General features: G+C 32.4%; 1 protein-coding gene across 4 annotated transcripts in view; it reads left to right on the forward strand.

The window, feature by feature from the left end:
* NAA15 (N-alpha-acetyltransferase 15, NatA auxiliary subunit) overlaps positions 1–24,882 on the forward strand; it is an 82,173-nt gene that overhangs the window by 45,179 nt on the left and 12,112 nt on the right. For 3 of the 4 annotated variants that reach the window (XM_031942712.1, XM_031942713.1, XM_031942715.1), the window contains exons 7-17: positions 2,762–2,881; positions 3,184–3,279; positions 6,738–6,844; positions 9,432–9,504; positions 9,986–10,155; positions 14,417–14,569; positions 15,578–15,706; positions 17,026–17,239; positions 20,430–20,623; positions 22,340–22,448; positions 24,304–24,402. In XM_031942712.1, coding sequence (XP_031798572.1) covers positions 2,762–2,881; positions 3,184–3,279; positions 6,738–6,844; positions 9,432–9,504; positions 9,986–10,155; positions 14,417–14,569; positions 15,578–15,706; positions 17,026–17,239; positions 20,430–20,623; positions 22,340–22,448; positions 24,304–24,402 — 1,464 coding nt within the window. The remainder of the gene's footprint in view (positions 1–2,761; positions 2,882–3,183; positions 3,280–6,737; positions 6,845–9,431; positions 9,505–9,985; positions 10,156–14,416; positions 14,570–15,577; positions 15,707–17,025; positions 17,240–20,429; positions 20,624–22,339; positions 22,449–24,303; positions 24,403–24,882) is intronic. The other variant, XM_031942714.1, reaches the window with a different exon arrangement.

Below are 24,882 nucleotides of genomic sequence, written 5' to 3' on the forward strand. Positions count from 1 at the left end.
GAGGAGATAGTCTGCAGTCCTTAAGTGCATGGAAAATTAATATTTTCTGGTAATTAACTTAACATTTTTGTAAAATATAAATGCATGTAGCATGTGATTTTTTTTTAAAAAAGGAAGTGATATTATAAAAGATAATTTTCAGAAGAGATATTTCCTAGTACATATATTCTGAATTGATGTAACCACAGTAAATCTGAAGCAGAGAAAAATAGCCTGTCTCTGTCTCTGCTTCTCTCTATGTCTACTGTCTGTCTTTCTCTCTTACACACACACACACACCCCTTTAAAATTTTTCCTTTTTATTTATTTTTTTCCTGAGGCAATTGGGGTTAAGTGACTTGCCCAGGGTCACACAGCTAGAAAGTGTTTACATGTCTGAGGTCCAATTTGAACTCAGGTCCTCTTGACTTAAGGCTGATCCTCTATCCATGGTGCTACTTAGCTGCCCCTCATTTTTTTCCTCTTTATAAAAGCTTTTTATTTTTCAAAATGCAAAGATAGTTTTCAACATTTAACCTTGCAAAACCTTGTATTCCATATTTTTCTCCCTTCTTTCCCACCTTTTCCTTCCATAGACAGCAAGTTATCCAGTATAGGTTAAACAGGTGCAATTCTTTTAAACATAATTGCACATTTGTCATGCTGCACAAGAAAAATCGGATCAGAAAGGGAAAAAAATAAAAAAACAAGCAAGCAAACACCACCACCACAAAAGGTGAAGATATACTATGTTGTGATCCACATTCAGTCCCTATAGTCCTCTCTCTGGATGCAAATGGCTCTCTCCATCACAAGTTTAATTGAAATTGGTCTGAATCATTTCATTGGTCTAAGGTATTTAGACCCCAAATTAGGGTAGGAGTTTTTGGCAGAATTTTGGTAGAATTTGCAGAGACAAATTTAGTTCTGAGGTATAAGAAAAAAGTCATAATCAGGTTGGGACCTATTCTAATTGAAGTTCCCCTTTTACAATTGAGAATAAAGATCCATAGGAGGCAAATGATTTTCTCTAAGGTTAGATAGTAAGAAACAGCAGGGATTCAAACAGAGATTGTCTCATCCTTAGGCTGAATACTTTTGTAGTTAGCTTAATGGATAGAGTGCTGGACCTCAAATTATATGACCTGACTTCAAATTTGACATCAAACATTTACTGTGTGGTCCTGGACAAGTCACTTCATCTGTCTGGCTCAATTATACTAATCTGTAAAATATAGATAACAGTAGCCTCTTTTTTATACCAGGCCTTTAATGAAATGCCTTAGCTTTCCAAAGGCAGCTTAAGAATTACTTAGTACTGTAGAAATAGAAATACATAGGTTTTATTTATGGCATGTATTTAATATTTGTCTAGTTTTAAAAAAAAATATGAAGAAAGTGGTATCGTCCCAAGTAGTACAAAAGTCTTTTCATTCAGCCAAAGAAAGATGAGTTAAAGGTCGATCTGTGTGACTTTAGTTAAGTCATTTAATCTTTCTATGTTTTAGTTTCTCATCTATAATAAATTTCTTCTAGTTTAAAAATAGTACATTTGTTTTATTAAATTACTACAGGAACCAAAAATTTAGTTGGACAGGCAGATATAATTGTGTGATAGCTGATTACATGTTTTATCTATTGAGATTTAGTAATGTAAAAAACAGTGCTGACTAAGGTATATAACATGAGATTTGATAGATCAGGGAGACTCCTTACTGAAGGTGAATTTAGGGACAGAATTCAAAAGACATATTGAATGTGCATTGGTAGAAAATACATGAAAAAACATGCTAAGGTGAAAGGGCAAAAAAAAGAAAAATATGATCAGAAATACATTGAATAAAGTTTGAAAGTAGAATCCTATTGTTAGAATGGAGGATTTTTGAGTAGATGTATTTGTAGAAATCATGAGCTGATGCAAATTGAAATGTATCATGTACAAAGTAACAGTAATAATGTAAAATGATCATTCACAAATGACATAAGTATTCTCAGTAATGCAATGATCTGAGACAACTCTGAAACACATATAATGAAAAAATCTATACCGAAAGAACTGATGGTATCTGAATGCAGATTGAAGCATATTTGTTTTACTTATTTTTCTTGAGGAGGAGTTTTTGTCTTTTTAATTTTTTGCTTTTGGCTTATCTTTTCTTTTACAACTGACTTTTGGAAATGTTTTTACTTGACTAAACTTGTGTAACCTATATTGAATTGTTTACATTCTCAATGACGTCTAAATGGGGAAGGAAAAGGTAGAGAATCTGGAACTTTAGTTTTAAAAACTAATGTTAAATTTTTTTTTTTTACATGTAAGTGGGGGAAAATAAAATTAAATAATGGGGGGAGGGGGAAGAACCAATAAGAAAAGGGGAAAAAAAGAATTTATTGGACATCTAAGGTACCATTTAATTAAAGGCCTTGATTTTGAGAATTTAGAATTAATTTTTTATTTCATGATAGGTAATTACTTTTTAGGTCCTTGAGCAGAAAGTGACATAACTTTCTAGCACTGCTTAGGTTACTTACTCAGGGATTTAAACAATTTTATAAATTATTATTTAAAAAATAATTTGGCCTCATTGTGAAAAGCATCTGATTTGTTTTGAAGGGAGTTGAAAAACATTACACCTATGAAATCATAAACCATAAAATTAATTGTTAGCAACTACTAGAATACTGCAAATGACTTGTTAACTAGTTTTAAATGACTCTTTAAGGAAAAGTTTAACTGGAAGGGAAGTTGCTTCTTCATACATTGAATTAATTTGACTTTCAGGGGAACTTCTGTTACAACTGTGCCGCTTGGAAGAAGCTACTGATGTATATAGAGGTTTACAAGAGAGAAATCCTGAAAATTGGGCATACTATAAAGGCTTAGAAAAGTCACTCAAGCCAGGTAAAGTTTTAATACTCTTTACTGTTCTCTGTGAAGTGAGAGCTGACTTGCTAAAAGAATCTTTTATTAATTACTGAACAACGCTATCTAGCATTGAAGAAATCCTTTCATACTATGTACAAATTTCCAATAATGATTGTCACGCATCTGAGAAATGTTGGAAAACATTTAATTAAACATTGATTTAGTTTAATATATTTTGGAGACATTTATTTTTTCACTGGGAATATTATGTAAATGTATTATATAATTTTTATATGTGAAAGTTTTTTGTTTTTGTTTTTTTTTTTTTGGGTCTTTAGTCAATATGTTAGAACGTCTAAAAATTTACGAGGAAGCCTGGACTAAGTATCCTAGGGGATTAGTACCAAGAAGGCTGCCACTCAACTTTTTATCTGGTAAGTGACAATTTTTGCAAGGGGGAAAAGAAATTAGGTTTTTATAATTATTACTGATTGTTTACCCCCTTTCTAGCCTGTGAATATATGAAACTTTACTTTAATGGAGCTATAATTTCTTTAGTTTAAAAGCTCTATTTACTGATAAAAATTGTAGGCCTTTGACACTTTGAGCAGATTCTCCTCCAGAAAGCAAATATCCATTATATTAGTTCTCTTATTTTCCCACTTTACATATCTTTGAGAAGTGCTAGTATATATGCTGTTGATAGCATTAGAATGCTGCTGTCTTTTTACAGTCACTATTTCAGTTATCATTTCTTTTTAGATTACCCATAATTCTAATTTTTATGGGATTATGGTGATATATATATATATATATATATATATATATATATATATATATATATAGTAATATATAGCATTACCAGGAGAATGTTAATATTGAAGAGATTGGCTTTTTATATCAATGACTAGTTTTGGGTCACTGGAAGTAATGGATAATTTTCCATATGTGATGTACATTGATCTTTGTTTTTTCCTTTGCATTTGTTCTAGGTACAAGTACTTGTGTATGTACATGTAATTATTATAGTTTGGATAAAACTTTAAAATTCTTTTTTTATTATTTACTAAATAATGAAGAAATATGAACATTTCAATATATAAAGAACAGAAAGAGGATTATATGTGAAATATATGTATCGTCTTTTAAAAAGTATATATTAACCATAATAGTAATAAAGCTTCCTTGCTTGTTTTTGGTCCCTTCTAAAAATTACTTTTGTATATTTTTGAGTGTTTTATTAAGGCTTTTCCCTCCTTTCTCCCCATCATCATTCTTCTCACACTCCACCTACTTTTTCTCTCTTGCCTTTTTGTGAATCTCACAGATAGAACGGACTTGAGAAGGAACCTGTACCTCTTCAAGAATACTTCTTTCCAATGAGTGATAATTCAGACTTTACTTAATTTTTTTATATTTGTCATTTCAATCTTGTATCATAATTTCTTTTGTTATTATAATGAGATCCTGAACTAAGATAAAGATTCAATAAATGTGAGCTGTCAGTAAGAGGTATATTAGGATTGGTGAAATTTGACTACTAATTGCATATAGGAGGTTTAAGGAATGAAAGAGTCAGAGATAACTCCAAAGTTGCACACCTGGGTGTACAATCATGTTAGCAAAAATAAGGGAGGATTGGAGAGAAATATCTTATCCATATTCATTGCATTAGGTTTTATTAACCTATTCAGGTGACTTTGTCTCACTGACTGCAGGTAATAATGGGATAGGAGTTCATATGAGAGATTAGAACTATCAGATTTTGGGAATAGTCTGTTTAGAGATAATCTTTGAAGCCAAGAAAGCCATTGAAATCAAAGGAAAATTGAATACTATACTTAGTGCATAAGAGCAGAGGGTGTAAAGGATAGATCAAAAAGTTAGGAGTAGAACTAAGAAGACAGTTTTGATTTAAACGTCAAAGGAGGGGAACATATTCAAGAGGAGGTTGAAAAATATATGGAGTTAGAAATTAAACTGAACAGCTTCCATAGGAAGTCTTTCAGATTTGTTTGATTCTTAGCTCTCCAGAGGAAGTTATTTTAAAATTGAGTACCATTTTATGTCCTTTTTCCTCTTTCTGTTGGCTATAAACTCCCCAAGGGTAGGGACTGCTGGCTTTTTATCTTTCTATCCCCACCATTACTTTGTACATAGTATAGGTAACTTTATAAAAGTATGTTAAACATAAAGTTATCAATTTGACTGTTATCTCCATATTTATATGTCATAACAGTATGTGAGAGATTGCTTCCTTTCCTGATAGTTCTCAAATAAGCTTTTTTGCTATGCTAATCAAGCTAAATGTTATTTTAAATATCAAAAGTTTCAGCAGAATGAGTATATTCATTCACATCTTAGTTGTATGTGTGGTCTGTTGAGCTTGTACATAAGATGTAAAAAACAACTATATTCTTCTATTAATATACTTCTACATCATGATAAATACAAGACATGCAAAATTACTCATAAAAGCTTTATATGAAGTGTTATAAAGTGAGGGTAGAAAAACACAATGTGTGTGATGCTGAAGGTAACAAATTTTTTAGAAGCAGAAAGAAGGAAAATAGGAGTGACCAAAGGAAACCAATTGTAACTCTTTTGTAAAATTTGTAGTATTTTTATATGTTTATAAATAGGTTGAATTTAACCGCTTAGAAGAGATGTTAAATTACACATTAGGTTTATGTGATCTTGGTTGCACTCTATCCCCTCTTTCCTCCTCATAAAAAACAAATAAAAAAAAACCTGAGATATAAAAATATTCTTTTGGAATCTTCCTTCTTCAGGATAGAATGTGAGCTCCTTGTGGGCAGAGGCTATTATCAGAGTTTTTGTCATTGGAAACAAAGACAAAGCACCTACTATACCTAGTGCAGTGCTTGACATGTAATAGGCATTCAATAAATGCTTCAAGAATCTTCAGATACAGATTTATCCTTTTCAGATGTACTTGGTCCATTTCAAGGTCGTCTTCTCAATTTGATTATCTTAACTTTGATAGCACTTTTATATGAAGGTGATGAAATCTAATGTGATTGATTCTTCTTTTTTCACTAGTGAATGTAAGGTATTTTAAAAGTGCTTTCGATTTTATTGAATTTCCATTTTTCTTGTTCTTTGAGTTTTATCTGTGAACAAAATAATATGCCTTATCTGGATCTTTGTTGATTTTTTTTTTAATCTCAACTTTTTTGGGGGGAAGGGGCAAATAGTGCTCCTATAATCTTATTTTCTTTTTTATCATGTTTTTGCAAATGAATTTATAATCTCATCCTGATAATTGTTCTTACCTGCTACACATTCTTTGCTTTTTAAATAAAATATTGTGCATTTTTGAAACCTATAAACTTAAGCTAATATTTGAACTCTGTTTGACAAAGAGATATTGTTTACTGATGGAAGTAGTTTCTAGGTTTGTTTTTTGTTTTTTTCTTCATTTTGTCATTATTGTGTAACATTGATTAAATGGTGACTAGCTTTACTTTTTTTGGAGTTAGCTTGTTTTACTTGGTTTGACTCAAGGAAATATAATTTTGCACACTTTCAACTTTTTTTTCTCCTACCATTTTTCTTATCATTTTAAAGTTGCATTTTCTCTCTTTTTAAAAATCCAATCAATGGTCTAATTGGTTCCACATGAAAGTCATTTTAGAATCAGTTTTTTGAATGCAGTCACTTTCTATTAATTCTATACTAAGTTCCTTTTTTATGAGGTAGTTTTGTCCTCAGCATATCCGTCACCTTCTGTCATTTATTCATTTTGCTATCTTTTCCTGTTTGTAATTTTTTATTTAAGCCATGCACAAGTTTTTTGAAGTTAATGAATTTAACATGATGTCTTGGTAGAAAAAAATTTAATGGTAATTTTTTTTTTCTTCTTCTTAAGGTGAGAAGTTTAAGGAATGTTTGGATAAGTTCCTAAGGATGAATTTCAGTAAAGGTTGTCCACCAGTTTTTAATACTTTGAGATCATTATACAAAGATAAAGACAAGGTAAGATAAAAAACAAATTTAAAAATTTTGTATATATTAAAAATACAGATAATCAGCTTTTCTTTTAAGTCATTGATTTAGTTAAATTCTAATTTTCAACATTCCTATCAACTCTATTATGAAATTGCCCTAGATCTTTTCCCGGTTGGGTTTTCTTCCCTCTAATAGTCTAAAAAGACTAGATAATTTGATTTTTTATCCTGGTTGTCATCCATGAAGTAGTTAGCCAGTTGTTTAGGAAATTTTCTCAACAGTTTCCCAAACACTGTTCTTAGTATAAGTGGCTGAAATAAAAATCAGTGATATTTCTTGTACCTTGTCTGGTAGGTCAAGAGAATACAGTCCCATCAATAAACCTTCACGTCAGCAATGCATTTGACGAAGTCTGCCAAGATTTGTCAATAAAGTGGAGAGATGTGGGTTGAATGATAGTATAATTAGGTGGGTTTGGACTTGTTTGACTTATCACATCTGTAGAATGTCAGTCAATGAATAATTTTTACTCGAAGGGCTATCTCTGTAAGATTGCATAGTCTTTGCTCTTGAGCCAGTCCTAGTCATCATTTCCCTTTATTTTGGTTGAAGGGACAGAAGTCATGCTTAATGACAGTTATAGTAACAACCCAAAACTAGTAGGGTTGCCTAGCACTATGAAGGAATTATTTAGACTCATGATCTGAAGAATTTCTTAACAATGGGTGATGCTATTAAGACCAAGAAATCAGTGAAAAATTAAACTGTTTAGGGATATAGATATTAAAACATTCATATGAAAAGAACCTGGGGCAAGTAAGGCAAGATAATAGTCCTTCTGTACTCTGCCTTGATCATTCATTATTTGGAAATTTTTATCCAGTCTTGTATCCACTGCATTTACTATTCTAAATGCAGCCAAAGGAAGATGATTGAAATGGTGTAGGACCTAGAGGCTATTACATTGATTGATATGAATTTTTTTTTTTAATGAAACATGATGGTATTTTCTTATATTTGAAGAACTACCAAGTGTAAGAGGAGTTAGAATTGCCCTGTTTGTGCCCAGGAGGGCATGACTTATAATACTAGAAAGGAAAGTTGAAAGAGGTAGATCATAACTTGAAATGAAATGGAGTTGATTTGGGTAGTGAGTTCCCTGTCATTCGATGCCTCCCAATCAGAGACTAGATAGACAGATGACTGTTAGGAATCTCTTAGATGAGATGACTGATTTGGGCAGTTGACTGTATAAGATGAACTCTAAGATTCCTTTTAACTTTTAAAACTCTAAAAGAGATTAAGGGGGAAAACTAAGCTTTGATTTGTTTCATTGTTGCTTCATTAATTAAGGGAGTTTTGTTGTTAATTGAGATTATTTGTCTTTCCAATAATCTCATGATTTTATAATCATTTAAAAATGACTGCTTTGAAGACATTTTCAAAAGAAAAAAAATAAATTTACCTTCTTAGTTTCTTTATATTTTTTACTGTTTTCTTCTGTTTCTCTTGGTATTTGATCCATTTTGGATTCATAAGCACTGTTTTCTGTTACATATATGGGTGTAGGTGTGTATATGTGCCAGGAGAGATTATCAAAACTTTTTTATGCCATTATTTCTTATCCTCACTCTTTTATATTGCAATTTACCAGTATTCTTTTGTCAATGCAGTTATTGACTGTTTTATATATGTATGTGTATGTATGTATATATATATATATAAACACAAACAGAAATTTCCTTTTTCAACCATTATCTATGGAGTTTTTAAAAGCAAATTTTGACTTCTAATAAAGTTGTTATAATTTAAAACTACGATCATTCCAGAAATCATTTACATTTCATTGGGTATTTATAAAGAGATTCCGCTCTTGTGTCTTTTTTGACACCCTCCAAGTAAATGACTAGCCCCTATTTTCCTCCTAACTCAGTGATTTTGTCATCATCTTGGTATTTATCTGGGTGAAGGAAGATTTTAGATAGTCTAGAAAGTAAATATCAAGCAAGGACTATATTAAAAATAATATAAAACTTAGAATTAGGACTGAACCATTTATTGATTGACACCTTGAAATCAGTGAGTAGTACTGTTGCATATGAAGGAGCTCATGCTAATTGTTGCATGCTATTGTTACTTGTTGGAGATAACAAACTACTGCCATGATTATGTTTTCTTTGACTGTACATTTTAATGTAACTGTTTTCTGCTTATAATCATATTCTGATCCTGGAAATCACAAGCAAGGTGACCACCATAATCTTCCTCAAATGTCCTCTGTAATATCATGAGGGCAGGGATGCTTTTATAGAAGGAAATCATTGGCTACAAGCATGGCCTTATTGATGTTTTTTACCTGGGGACAGTTACATTATTACGGATTCAGGTATTTAGCACCTATACACCTGTGGTTAGGAGCTATAAAATATGAAATAGAATTGCCTGTTTTGAATGGTCATTTGATTTGATCATATTTTGGACTGTATACACACACACACACATACACACACATATACATGCTACCTAGGAAAAAGCAATCATATATTGTAGAGTTTTGTACTGTTATTTAAATATGGTTTTATGCTGTAATTTTTGTGTGTGTTTGGTCTTCTAGGTGGCAATCATAGAAGAGTTAGTAGTAGGCTATGAAACTTCTCTAAAAAGCTGTCGGTTATTTAACCCCATTGGTAAGTGCTAAGATTTTTGTTTTTAATATATTTTAATAGTTAATAAGCTATTAAATACTAAGTACAGAATGGCTGTCATTGGTAATGCATTTAGATGGCAGATACAGCTTTAGTAAAGAAAAAAAGTAATTTATTCTTTTATTAATTTTTTCATAATGAAGTTTGGTATGTTTAATAAATGGAGTGCTAAACTGGAAGTTGGGAAGGCCTAGCTTCTATTTCTAGTTCATTAGCTCTGTGACCCTGAGTTAATCTCTCAGGGTCTTAGCTCATCCTCGGAGCAATCCTCCTTAGGAAAGCACCGTTGGCCTCAGTTGGGAAGACTTGAGTTAAGGTCCTGTCTGACACATTAGCTATGTGATCTATGAGTTGCTTTTAATTTGTGTAGAAAAAATGTGTTTATGTAGGTAATGTTGTACAAGTTTGAAGTACAATTTAATGCATGTAGGGAAATGTTGATATGTTCTGTTTTTCCCTTTAGATGATGGCAAGGAAGAGCCTCCTACCACGTTACTTTGGGTACAGTACTATTTGGCACAGCATTATGACAAAATTGGGCAGCCATCTATTGCTTTGGAATATATAAATGCTGCTATAGAAAGTACACCTACATTGATAGAACTCTTTCTTGTGAAAGCTAAAATTTATAAGGTAAAATTAATTTTTGCCATCATTCTTTTCCAGATATTATAAGCTCTAAGACTTATTTTACTTGATTATAAAAAGCAGATTCTACATGGAAATCATAAATCACCAGTTTACACTGCTGTGTGTGTGTAAAAACCCACATGTACATCAGAGACAGACATTTTGCGCATTATATTTTAGACTTGCCTGACTTATATCTATGCTTCCTTCCTTCCTTCCTTTTGTTTTCTCTGCATTAAAAACTGTTTCATTTCTCTCCCCCCTTTTTTAGCGTTATTATTTACTACTTGTTTTCCTGAGGATAGTCCCTTTCCCCCACTTGTTTAATTGAAAGCCCCTCTGTCCCACCCCAGGAAAAATCTCCCCACAAAATCCTTGTAAGAAATAAGCATAGCCAAATAAAGTGAATACACAGAGTAGCCATGTCCAAAATTGGATGTCTCTGCCTTTTGTGTCCCATCTTTCTCTCTGTCAAGAGTTAGGTTATATGATTCCTCCTAAGTCCTCTGGAGACATGCTGTCATTGATTTGTTCAGGGTTCTGGTTTTCTTTTGCCATGTTATTGTTTTCCTAGTTATGCTCATTTCAGTCTCTGTTGAACTGAGGTTCATACTTGCCATTATTCCCAGAAATTGTCTGTTTTGATTCTTAAGGCATGATATTCCATTCCATTCCTTGACTTTCATTTTGTGCAGTTTATGCAGTCATTGCCCCAATTGTCTAAGAGGCAGTCAAAAGCATTTCTTTAGATTTTAGTTGCTTTTACTCCCTCCTTTCTTCCCCCCCATTCAAGTTTTCTCTTTTAATCCTCTATTTAGAATGAGGACTTTTGTTTTACTTGTGACTATGTCTTCCACAGTATTATCCTCCTTTTAAACACTGTCTCTATCTCAGGAAATTAGAATGAGGTTTATCTGATATCCATATCCTCTTGTCCCATGTTTGTATATTTTTCTTGTGAGAAATAGTTCCTCTTTTGTTCATTTTATGTTAGTGTATTCCTCATTTTATCCTCTTATCTCTCTCTCTCTCTCTCTCTCTCTCTCTCTCTCTCTCTCTCTCTCTCTCTTTTTTTCTCTCTCTCTCTTTTTTTTTTCCTGAGGCAATTGGGGTTAAGTTACTTGCCCAAGGTCACCCAGCTAGGAAGTGTTAAGTGTCTGAGGCCAGATTTGAAGTCAGGTCTTCCTGACTTCAGGGCTAATACTCTGTCCACTGTGTCATCTCGCTGCCCTATCCTCTTATCTCTTTAAACCCTTAGAAGGTAGGCAGTCTACCTTTTGAAGACCTTAAGATTATGAAGGGATACTTAATTTCTTTATCCCTATGTAGTTTCTTCCACTTGTTCAAATAAGGGTTCTCTGGCCTCTGGTGTTTGTATTTCAAAATTCCAATTTGGCTCTAGTGTTTTCTTTAGAAATGTTTGTAAGTCTTCTATTTTGTAAAAAGTACATTTTTCTATCCTGTAGGATTATATTCAATTTAAAGAATATGTTCTTTGTTGTAAACCTGTATCTTTTGCCTTTTAGAATGTAGTATTACAAAACTGCTACTGGATTGTAGGAGAAAGCTATCAGGTCTTATATGATACAGTGATTTCTTGGTACTTGAAAAGTGTTTTTCTGTTTTGCAAACTTTTTTTTTTTTTCAGAGCTTTGGATTTTAACTGATATTTTGGGGACTTTACTTTTTGAATTTTCTATCTTTGCTTTCTGATTCTACTATATTTGGGTAGTTTTTATTCATTTTTTTATGTAAAATCATGGTTTGGAATCAGTCCAGAGATTTTTAAATTACTTGTGACTTGTTTTCCAGGTCAATTTTTTCATATGAGATAGTTTACATTTTCTTCTATTTTTTTAGCTGTTCAATTTTGTTTTATATTTGCTTTATCATAATGTCATTGTTCTGATTTTGGAGCCATTCTAGTTTCCAGAGATTTCATTTCTTGAGTAAGGTTTACTACATTTTCTTCTAAAATACCAAATTTCTTTCTATTTAAGAGCTTTTTAAATCTTTTCATTTTTTTCCCCTAGATATTCTCTTAGTCCCATGGGAACATATTTGTTCCTTTTTACTTCTTTGGAGTTTTAATGGTGTTAGATTTGCAATTATTTTTGCCTTTGGATTGTAGTTTTTTTTCTTATACTTAATTCAGTTCCTAAATTGGGACCTTTTTTCAGACTCGGTGTTCCATTGCAATTTTGGGTCATCAGACTTCCTTAAAAGATCTTTTCCCTAGGTCTTGCTCTGAACTTCACTTCCTAAGGAGCTCTCTAGCTTCTCACAAATCAGCATTGTGTGGGTCACTGGCTTCCTCTCTACTCAGTGGGACTTCTCAAGAGAGCCCTCTGCTCTTTTAAATATAAAGCTTTGTAAATACATATGTCCCTGGCTACTTCTGGCCACACAGATAACTTGGAGCTGACTGCATTTCTGGGGTGGAAAGAATCAGTTATTTCTAATTGAATTATCAGATAATTATTCAATCTGTTATGAACTATAGTAAATGGGAGCTGGATGACTTGTCTTCCATTCAGGCATCCATCTTGACAGAAAGACCAGAAGCCTAGTAATGTCATTAGAATGTCACATTTGGTGACTGGGGAACATTGTTGTATAGTTTTGTTTGTTTTTGGCATTTAAATATCCTCCATTTTCTAGTACTAATAATACTTGAATACTAATAATTAGACAGTGCCCCTTCATTGATTGGTTGATCAAGGATTAACAGAAAACAACAGTTGAACGATTCAACTTGAAATTGAAAGAGCATGAATTTTAGAGTCCGAAAGTCTTAGTTTAAATTTTATCTCTACAATGTAATAGCCATGTGACTATGTATAAAATGTGTTACCTCCTTGTGGCTCAGTTTCTTCATCTATAAAATGAGGTCTGAAAAAGGGAGAGACATATTAAAGGACACAGAAATGACAAAATTTGGCAACTGATTAGATGTTGGAATAAGAGTGGAGACAGACATTGAAGTTAATGACCAGGGTGTCTGTAGGAATGGCCGTGAACTCAACAGAATTTCAGTTGAGGAATAGCTATTTTTTGGAATGTTGAATTTAATTTGATATGGTCAGTTTTAAATGATGTATTTTAGATAGAGAGATGGACTTGGAGTCAGAAACCCTAATTTCAAATCCAGTCCCAGATGATCATCACATAGACTAATGTCTATGTGATCCTGGGCAAACTATTTAATGTCCAATAATACTTATCTCCCAGGCAGGTTCCTTATAAAGGATCAGATGAAATTATGTGCTTAAATCAACTTGCTTATTCCCATCCCTTGACAAAGTTGTTTTTAGGCCAAGTGTTTGTGTGACTGTGATTTCATATTGTCATACTTCATAATAGTTGAAATTAAATGACGATGCACTGTGAAAATCTTATGTAGAAACTCTAAGTTGCTAACTTTCCTGGTCTCCCCCTGTCCAGTTTTGCTTTTTTTTTTTTTCCTTCTAATTTACATATTATATCTTGGACTGACACAAAGTATCAGCCTAAAAAAATACTGGCCTTTCTATGAAAAGTAATTTAAATGGTTTTGATTACCAAGACAAAGATAATATTTTAAGTTCACAAGTGTCTTTAATTGTAGGTAAAAATTTTGATATCCAGAACATATTTAATATTAATACTTAAGCTTTGTTTATAAGATGCTCCTCAGGTTTGTGGGCACTGATGCACCTTAAGGCATGACTTACTGAGTTTGGGCAAGAGGAGTAAGAAAAAGCTATTCTAAAGATCTAGGATTACCCTACTATTACTTTGTGCTTGCTGTATGTGACTAGGATGTTGGATTATCCTAAAGTAATATTTGGTGACATTCTGTTCAGAGAAGAATGCTTCTTGCACATGTAAAGTGAATTTAAGCTGAGTAACCTGCGTTTGAATTTAGCCTCTTTTCACTAATTAGCTCTAAAATTAAGGACAAATTGCTTTACCTTTCTGAGCCTTAATTTACTTTTATTTAAAATTGGGATAATTATTATTAGCATTATTGAGTATAAGCTTGTAAATATCTTGTAAAAAGAGGAGACATTAAAAATCAATTCTCAAAGTGATGAAGTAACCTAAAATGCACTTCACTAATTAGCCAATTGAGATTGCTAGTGACAAAGGAGAATCATTTCTTTACATTTGCTTACACTACTCTACTTTTTTGCTTTCTTTTGTTAAATTTTCATTTGCTAAATACTGTTATATCCTTTAAAATGTTGTCATTCTTATGTTTTATTTACTTTTTCCTTGTAAGCATGCTGGCAATATTAAAGAAGCTGCTAGGTGGATGGATGAAGCTCAGGCCCTGGATACAGCAGACAGGTTTATCAACTCCAAATGTGCCAAGTACATGCTGAAAGCCAACCTGATTAAAGAGGCTGAAGAAATGTGCTCTAAGTTTACAAGGGTTTGTATATATCAGTTATCACATGCTTTGATTTCTTAAATAATCCTTTTCTTTCCGCTCAAAAATAATATCCCAACAGGAAGAATTTGATTTGTCAGTAGTCAGCAACATTAAATATTTTTTATAAACAAAAAATTATTTTTACTTTTAATGTATGTTTTTTTTTCTAATTCATAGAAAAGTATATATTTCTAAAAGAATCTGTATATCTATGCACAAACATATGTACAAACATACATATCATAAAAGTAGTCTCTTTTCAGACCTTTCCTGATTAGTTTTACTGCTACATTAGACAGCTGAATGATAACTTAAACTACTTAAAATGATTAATTTTGAAGTCATTGGAAACTTTCCAATTCAATGAGTTATGGGTATTTGAAAGAATTTTTGTTTTTCTTTTATTCTTTTTTGCCATCCTTGATTTAGGACATTCAGTATCCCAGAATTATAATTTTGAATTGTTTCACTGAATTAGCTTTTGTATTTTTAATTTTTTTTCTTTGACTTCAAATGTACTGTGTAATTATTAGAACTAACCATACTCTGTCGTTTTTAAAAAAAAAAATTGGTAGAAAAATCTATGTTTACTAAAAAACAAGTCAGATAAGTCAACATGAGAAACCTAAAAGCATTGCTACTTATTTGTAGGCTCTTACATTCCCAAACACATCTGTGATTCTTTGTTCTTAAGTCTTTGTTTAAAGTCTTAACATTGGCAAGAGCCTGAGAGATCAGTTATTAGAAGTCCTTCTATATCTATGACAAATGTGTAGGTATTCTTTGAGCTCTTTTAACATTTACTAGAACTACAGTTATTTTTGTATAGGCTAGAAATAGAATTTTGCTTATGTTTTGCATGTGCCCTGAATATATGGGGATAGTTACCTTCTTTAAAAAAAAAAAAAAAAAAAAAAAAAAAAACTTGATTCTTGAAAAATTGATCAGAATTCAGTGAAGCAATAAAAATATTAGTGTTTATTAATGTATTTTCTGCTATTCCAATAGGAAGGAACATCTGCAGTGGAAAATTTGAATGAAATGCAGTGTATGTGGTTCCAGACAGAATGTGCACAGGCATATAAGGCAATGAATAAATTTGGTGAAGCACTTAAGAAATGTCATGAAATTGAGAGAGTAAGTAAAAGATTTGTCTTGAAATTTTTTCATTGAAATTTTTTGACACATACTGTCTCTCCCCCCCTCCCCCAGTCCCTTTTATATATTTTTTTTCTAGTTCTTTTAGAATTAGATTTTTTAAGATTTCATAGATATATTGAAATTTTCTTTGGATTTCACTGCCAATCTATACTTGACACAGCTGCCAAATGGATAATTTCTAAGGCATGAGTCTAACTATATATATCATTCTTCTGTTCAGGAAATTTTATTTCTCCCTATACAGATTCCTCCATTGAACGTTTATATCATTTCACAATCTGGCTCGGGACAATTTTTCCAAACTTTATTTTATTTTCTTGTGATCAGTATCTTTGCCAAATTGGCTCTCTGTATACCACATTATTGCATTTCATCTCTTGCTTTTTGCCTTTGTAATCTGTGCCTCTCCCCACCTTCTGCACTTCCCCCCCTCCTTCCCAAGAGAATTCCTTGTAATGTTTTCCTTTCCCTCTTCTTCTTGCCCCCCTCTTCGGAATTTAGCTCTATTGCAACTCCTTGCCCAAGGTCTTTTCTGATCCCTTCCTCCTCCCTTAAATTGTTAATGTGTCCTAATCCCAACCCCTCCATCTTTCAAATTACTTTGTGTTTACCTTGCATTCTCTTATATGGGTGATGTCTCTCTCCCTCCTTCCCCCCGTTTTTCCCCCTCTTCCCCCAAATAGAATGTTCATTTCTTTGGAACAGGGATAACTTCCTTTCTTTGCATCCTTATCAGATAGTATAGAAATAGGAGAGGGTACTTAATTGGTAAATAATCTCTAAATGAATCGTGCCCAAATTTTCTCCTTTGAGAGGGCTTGGTGATAGATTATACTAATGTTAATAAGGCTCAATAAACCAGTTTACTTTTCCATCAGTGTTTCCTTTACCATTTTCCTCAACAATTCTATTGAAATATTTGTGGCAGTATTCGTAGAACACTAATTCTAATTTCTACAGAGTTTCTTAGTTGCACTGTTATTTCATTTTCCCAGATAAGAAATGTCTCTACTATAGTTCATTCAGAATGAATTGAGTTTTTTTCCTTTGTATTTTATTCCTGGTGTGTAATAAATTTTAGGGTTTGTTTTTTGGTTATTGTGGTTGATGTCCTTCACAGTACGATTTGGGGATTGTAAATTTTGAGTTACTATGAACTTTTGATTTGGCTTTCATTTTGCCAATTCTTTCATGACAAGAAATCAAAGTAATTCCAGAATTTTATAGGTTGTTTTTGTTATATTTTCGGTTGTTTCCTACATTAATACTTGCTAAAGAACATTGTATTATGTTAGCATTTTGTAGAAATCACTGATGACCAGTTTGACTTTCATACGTACTGTATGAGGAAGATTACACTTAGGTCTTATGTGGACTTGTTAAAACTAGAAGATGTACTTCGACAGCATCCGTTTTACTTCAAGGCAGCAAGGATTGCTATAGAGATCTATTTGAAACTTCATGATAACCCACTAACAGATGAGAATAAAGAACATGAGGCTGATACAGGTATAAGATTACTCATATTTCTTTTGGTTTACTCTTGCTTTGTGTGCATACTAATATAGATGCTTTCTTGTATGTTTCACATTTTGTCTTTGGGATGCCATTAGTGAAAATGTTGTATTTTGTGATTATATTGAAAAGTGAATGAAAGTATCACAGTTCAGTTACATTTCTATTTCTAACTTATTCATGGAAGCAGTTCTTACTTTAATGATGACCAGTAACATTTACCAACTATTTTTGAATTTCATAATTTTATGTGTAGAAAAGATGATCACCTTAGTACTTCAGGAGATGTTGGACACCATGTTGTCTCACGCCCTTATTTTTTTGCATGCCCAGAAAAATGATGTGGTTCTTTATAACAAGTTAGTGTTTGTGCTGGGACTAAATTGTCCTGGCTTTCTTTCTTCCCAGCCTGGTCTTTTCCACTACAAATGTTTTTCCTCACTTTTGGAGAGAATCACCTAGTTCTGTCTCTACTTCTCCATGCTATATCTTCCTAGTAACCTTTATCCCCATAGTGATCAATCCTAAAGCCCAGATGTCATTCAGTCCTTTTATCTGGACCCTTAAGAATAGCTTTTGAACAGCTTGTGAAAGCTTTATTCTTTTAAGACTGGTCTTTTGTGCTGGTACATTTTTTTAGCGGAAAGCTGTGTCAGTGTCATCAGTAAAATGGGGCTTGGGTCATTGAGAATTGACTGCAGTTCTAATTTTTTGGCTAGTTTTGAACAGAAGTTATAGAAATAAGCATAGTTTTGCAAAGTTGATCTGTGTCAATTTTGAAATTGCTGAGAGGGCAACCTGAAATAATCAGAAGAATACTAAGCTAGTTATCAGGAGACCTGGGCTCTGAGCCCGATATTGACCTTGTCTGGCCAAAGGTCAGTGGACAAGTCCTTTCACTCTTGGGCCATTGGCTCTTCTATCCATTAAATGAGATTTATCCTTAGTGATGTTGAATTCTGTTCTGAGCTTATCTAAGGTAAAAAATATGAACTAGATACAGCATAGAGAGGTTCTAGGGGCTCCTGCCAATTCAGTTCAGCACCTTTCCTTCCTCTCTCATTCTTGAGAATATGAGAGAGTTGCCCAGAGTCTGCAAAGATCTGAGACAGGATTTGTCCTTGGTCATCATGGTTCCCAGTCTTGTTCTCTGTCCACAACTTGTGTTATCTCACAAGAATCACACAGAGATTGATTTAAAGTAGTCATTGCCAATTTTTTTCCCTACTATTTTTCATGTGTAGCATATGCACACACTCAGACAACCTCTAACCTTGTCATCCTTTATTGAATGCAAATCATAGAATTCATTTTGTGAAGGTTTAGATTAGTGTTTTCTAAAGTAATCTGACCATGAAACACTTTAAAGTTTGAAATATAATAATGAAAAACATCAATGATGGAATTTTGGAAGGTCTGGAGATCTGTGAATCATAGAATACCCTGAGATAGAAGATAGATAAATTTTGGAACAAAACAGTTATTAGCCTTATTTTCAAAATGAATATCAATCCCATATACATATTTTTAATATCTAAATAATTTCACATTTACCGTTTTAGGAAGAATCCTTTGAAAAGTTTTGAAACCATTAAATTAGTGGATAGTAATGATCTTGTAGAGAGCATTGAAAACATATCTTGAAATTTAAATTGCATTTACTTATTGTGGGGTGCTGAATTTTTTGATGTTTTAAATTTATTCTAATTTTCCGATTTTAGTATTTAGGTGTTAGTTTTTCTTATTTTCAGTGCCATCCAGCCCAAACCTTTCACTCTATGCCAAGGAGTTTATATCCTTAGGGAAATGAGATAGCTACTACTGAACTTTGGCAACAAATCTATTTTTGAACACTTATATGAGCATAGAAAAATCCCTTAACACAGCAGAGTATGGAGTTATTTTCTCTTTTTGGAACTGAGCATTTCTCTTGACTAAGGAATGTTTTTAAAGTCATTATTTTAAGTATCATGACATAAAGTTGACTTAGTTGGTATCGTGAAACTTCTTGGTAAATGGCTGGCTTACTTTATCAATGTGTATGTAGGTTCTGAGTAAAGTTATTTTTGTGATAAATGAGTAAGCCAGTATAAGGTGAAAAAAAATATAATTTGAGACAATTTACACTGCCAATTTAAAATTGTCTTTTATAAATGGCATGTCATTAATTACCCAATTCTTTCTTAATTGAATCAGCATCCTAATGAATCAAGAAGTAAAAATTTAACAAAAGTATTCAGCATGGTGTAGTTGAGAGAACATGGCTTGGGAACTCATGAGTAGACCCACAGTACAACTCCTGCACTCTCATTAGCTTTCTTAATTTAGACAAATCATCTCACCTCTAAGCCTCATTTTTTTTCATCTGCAAAATAAACAGGTGTGATTAACTTTTATGATCTGGAGTTTGTCTTTTTCTGTATAAGAAAAGCAGAAAACTGAAATAATTATCTAATTAAGGCTGCAGTTTTCATGTGGGAAGATTGCCAGCAAGGAATGAATTACCTTGATTCTTGATTTATTTTACTTAGATGTGTACATTATAAGTCGCTATATAGTCTTGTTAAGAGAATTTTAATTATCTTCAGTCATTGAATAGAAGATTGCCAGCATTTGTTGCCCATGATTCTTGATTTATTTTTCTTAGATGGTACATTATAAATCATTATATAGTCTTAAGACAGTTTTAATTATCTTCAGCCATTAAGTAGAAACTAATAAATTGAAAATGTACATCTCTCCATAATTATTTTTTTGTCTATGACTTTTTACTTGTTTGGAGGTTATTTTTCATTGTTATTTAATGTTTGATTGGGAAGAAAGAAAACATGAAAGTAAAGGCAGTTTGGATTGTTCTTCCCCTTTGTTTTTGAATTTTCATAGTGAAACATCTTAAAATTTTGAGATACTTCACCAAATGTTAATATTACAAATAAGTAATTTATTGCTTGTAATTTTGAATAGGATGGCCTTTCAAATGTTTGTTCGTGATTGCCACCTCATGTGTGAGATACACATTATCTTCACTTAAAATGTGTTGTGTGTGTGTGTGTGTGAGTGTGTGTGCGTCTCCTCTTTTTCCATGAAACACTTTTTGAGAGAATGGTGGTGCTAACTGAAATAATATTAAGATGTCAAAATTTCAAAACAGAGTTGTAATCGTTTAAAAATCTTATACTTGTAGCAAACATGTCAGACAAAGAGCTAAAGAAATTACGCAATAAACAAAGAAGAGCCCAAAAGAAAGCTCAACTTGAAGAAGAGAAAAAGAACGCAGAGAAAGAGAAGCAACAGAGAAATCAGAAGAAGAAAAAGGATGATGATGATGAGGAAATTGGAGGTCCAAAAGAAGAACTTATCCCTGAGAAATTGGCCAAGGTACTTGTTAGGAGTCTTAAGCATAATTGGATGGAAGATCAACACTTCTTTAGCCAACATGATTATAAATTTTGAAATCTAGAAATTACTTTTCATTTTATTCTGCTTCTGTATCCCCATTTCTTTTTATCTTCTTTCCATATTTCAAATTTAAAACTTGAATAATATCTAGTGATCTGAAACATAGACTAGTCTAAAGTAGTCTTAAGTTTCCACTTAAGTGGGAATTGTATAAAATTGTTAAACTGAAGTTGGCTGTTTGTTCATTGGTAACTTTTTAATCTATTGATAAACACCTTTTGTAATCTTTACTTTTTAAACTCAAGGACTGTTTCCTTAAGTTTCCCGTAACAGATTCATGAACACAAGCAGAAGTCTTATTGTACATGTATTAGGTCTTATTGCTGATTTTTTTTTTAAAAAGCTATTCTAAACCAGTCTTTGATCTGGCAATTTAAGGCTTTCTAAGCTTACGTCTGTGTACTGAGGCTTAGACAGGTCTCAGATATTTTCCTATACCATATTCTTTTTATTCTTTCCTTTTGTTCCCCTTTCTCTTTTCCACCATCCCTCTACATTTCCCCAAACATTCAAAGAATCAATTTATTAATATAAATATGTTCTCTTAAAGTTTACCATAGTAATATTATGACAGGAACCTGGAAATAATTTCAAAATAATGCCCTCCACTTACTTTTTTAAAAAATTGATTTCTTTTGCTTTTAAATTGCCTTCATTTCCCAATATTCTCCCCTTCACCTCCCAGAAATCCATTACTTAAAACTAAGAAGAATAGGGGAAAGTTCAGCACAACTAACCAACAATCATGAAAGATTAGCATTTTTTGCAGTATTCCATACCCATAATCCCTTACTTTTTGACTTATGAGGAATTAAAAAAATTTTTTTTTTTTAGTACAAATGGGCACATCTCTTCAAGAGTCTCCATAGAGTATTCAAATGTGATATATATTTAGAAATGGATTATGGAATTAAACATATGGATGGTTATAATGGATAGTGGAAAAATTCTTCATCCTGTGTTTTTCAGGTGCACTAAAGACTTGATTTCCCCCTCTCTAGTTAATACACTTCTGTTCTCATTATTATCAACTCTTTTAAAGCTCCTGTGAAATTTTAATGTCCCTTATGCTTTTATTTATTTATTTTTGCTGAGGCAATTGGGGTTTAGTGACTGGTCCAGGTTCATATAGCTAAGAAGTGTTGAGTGTCTGAGGCCAGATTTGAACACAGGGCCTCCTGACTGTGGGCCAGTGTTCTATCTACTGCATCATCTTAGCTGCCCATGTCCCTTGTTCTTTGAAAAGTTTTACTTTTGATTGCAAAATTCTTAATCCCATGCTATTTTGATTCATATACTAAGAAATTTCATCAGGTTATGAATTGATCATCACACAGTCCTGAGAATTTATCCTTGAATATTATAATTTGTTATCCTGTTAGATAAAAAGGAATTTTAGATGAATAGACTTTTGGTAAAGAGGTACTGAATAATAAAATGTATCTAAAAGGAATATTATCTAAAGCTACTTCAATAAATTAAGCATTATAAATAAGTTGAGCACAATGTTCAAATATATAGTCAAGAATTAAGTGATCAGAGTTACTAAATTATTGGTATGACACTCTCTCCCTTTCTCCTCCCTTCCCCCCCCCCCCCCCCCCACTCCCTCCTCATTCATTCATTCATTTTTAGGTTGAAGCTCCATTGGAAGAAGCTATTAAATTTTTAACACCATTGAAGAACTTAGTAAAGAACAAGATAGAGACCCATCTTTTTGCCTTTGAGATTTACTTTAGGAAAGGTAAGTGATGAAAGTATTCTGAGAGGAATGATAGCTACATAAGTCATTCATGATAAGATCTCCTGACAGGTATGATGTATTCTAGCATAGTTAATTGTACCTATTGTGAATAAGACCTGAGAGTAGATACTAAGGATAAGAGAACTTAATAAAGTCCCATTTGAGCAATCCAAATGAAGTATTGTAGGATTTCAGAGAAAATGTAGGTCATCAGAATAGGCAATCAGGTTATTCTTCCTCAAGAAATAGCATTTATGTTAGATGTTTAAAGAGTATTCCTATTAACAGAAACATAACGCAGGGAATAGTACTGGCATGAAGAAGCACAAAATATGTTTTGGGAAATGAATACTTAGGTTGGTGGCGTAGTGTGATTTAGAATAATAATGATTAATTAGAAAGGTAGCCAATAAAAATTTTGACTGGGAATATGTATTAGATTAGATAGAATATAATGGAGTATTCCATATTTGAGGTTATGGCATGAACTAGGGTTTGTGGGAATGGGAATAGAAATAGTGCTTATTTCTCATAAAGTGTGAAGGAAGACTTTAATCTTGCCTGAATATAGAGTGTGAGAGTGGGGAGAATCAATGATGATTGCCAGTTTTAATTAGGGATTGAGGAATAAAGAATCTTGGTTTAAAGTATGGCAGGGAATTAAATTGGAAATCCTTTCAGGCTGTTGGAGTCCATAGTTCTAGAGCTTGAAGATCTTTTGAGGATATGTAGGTTGAATCCTTTCATTTTTATAGATAAGGAATGAATCCCAGACAGGCTACTATTCTTTTAGAATTCTTTTCTGGGAAGTGGTTTTCTTTGACCATATTATACTGTTTAGCCCTTATTTATACCTTGCATTGCTCTGTCTCCCAGTCATTTTCTATAAATTTCATTTTAATAACAAGATTTTGAACAAGCAAATCATAGGCACTTGAGCTATTCCTTAGAGTTCATTCAGGCTAGTTCCCTGCTTCTTAAAAATTATTCTTATACCTCTAAATGTTGGGATGAAAGGTTCTTCAGATTTTAAGAGTCTATGGCATTTAATACTAGGATTATGTAATCTTTGAATGTAGAGTAGAAGAACTCTTCCCTCTGCATAGATATTATTGAGAACTTTGGATCCAATGGGAGTTACAGAAAAAAAATTTCAGAACTTTGTTAGCCTGAGTAGCAGTTTTTCACTTACCCGCCAACTTGCATAACAGTGGTAAAGTTGAAGAACTTGAAAGTTTGAATACCGAAAACAAAAGACATTATACTTATTTACATAAAAAATAGAAAGATTGTTCCTTATATAGATGGTTTCCTCATCTCTATAATATAGCCTCTCTGATTTGTAGAAGAAAAAGATACTTCGAAAATCTTGATGTTGGAGCGCTCTATTAGAATATCAAAAACAGAGTCTGATCCTGATAAATCTCTGAAAAGACAGCTCAGTTTTGGACCTGTCCATGACTTAAGTAGTCAGGAGGATTAGAAGGAAGATCATGTTATTTATTACATGGCAACTGAGTTTCAAGCACATAAGCTTTTCCTGATTATTTTCCCCAGCATTACAAAAAGCTTTACTATTTCTTTACCAAAACTTTTGTAATGAAATAGAACTCTATATTCAGAGTAATTCACTGATTGCCTGAATCCTGATAGTGAATTCATTTCCATACTTACTGAAATATCATTTTATGTTCTTGGTATCCTTTTAATTTAGCTTGCTTTATAGATGAGAGGTATCATTTGATTCATATAATATGCTGTAATAAAAATGTAATTAACTGTTTCATTACAACAGAACAGAGTTGAAGACATCTGTAAAGCATTTTTAATGTCTTCTAATTTTTTTCTTTTATAGAAAAATTTCTTTTGATGCTACAGTCAGTAAAGAGAGCATTTGCTATTGATTCCAGTCATCCTTGGCTTCATGAGTGTATGATTCGCCTCTTCAGTGCTGGTATGTGTTAGGTTTTAACCCCTTAAGAGATACTTTTTTTTTTTTTTTTTTTCTGGGACCAAAGGATCCATGTTTGGTCCCAGGGCTGGACGAGACTATCGTCTCAAAGAATCCAGCCTAAGAGATACATTTTACAGCAATTTTCCTGGTTAATAATGTAAATAGATCTATGAAAAAGCCTCAAGGTATTGAATAATTTAATTATAATGTATATTCTTATATATTATATGGAATAATAATTGAATAGTAATTGGAGGAAGAGCAATGTTCTTCATTTATTTCTAATATCTACATTTTAAAATTAACAGTTACATTTGATCAGAAATGTGTTCAGATGAAGTACTTGAGCATCTTATTCTATATATGGCATTAAGTTATGCATAAAATCGACACATAAATTCAAGCTTTTGTAGAGAGTGTTGTTTTAAATATTAAACTTGCTTTAAAAATATTTTTGATGACACCTTCAATGTTATTGGT

This window comes from Sarcophilus harrisii, chromosome 6, assembly GCF_902635505.1.
Source record: "Sarcophilus harrisii chromosome 6, mSarHar1.11, whole genome shotgun sequence".
In the NCBI taxonomy this organism is placed as follows: domain Eukaryota; kingdom Metazoa; phylum Chordata; class Mammalia; order Dasyuromorphia; family Dasyuridae; genus Sarcophilus; species Sarcophilus harrisii.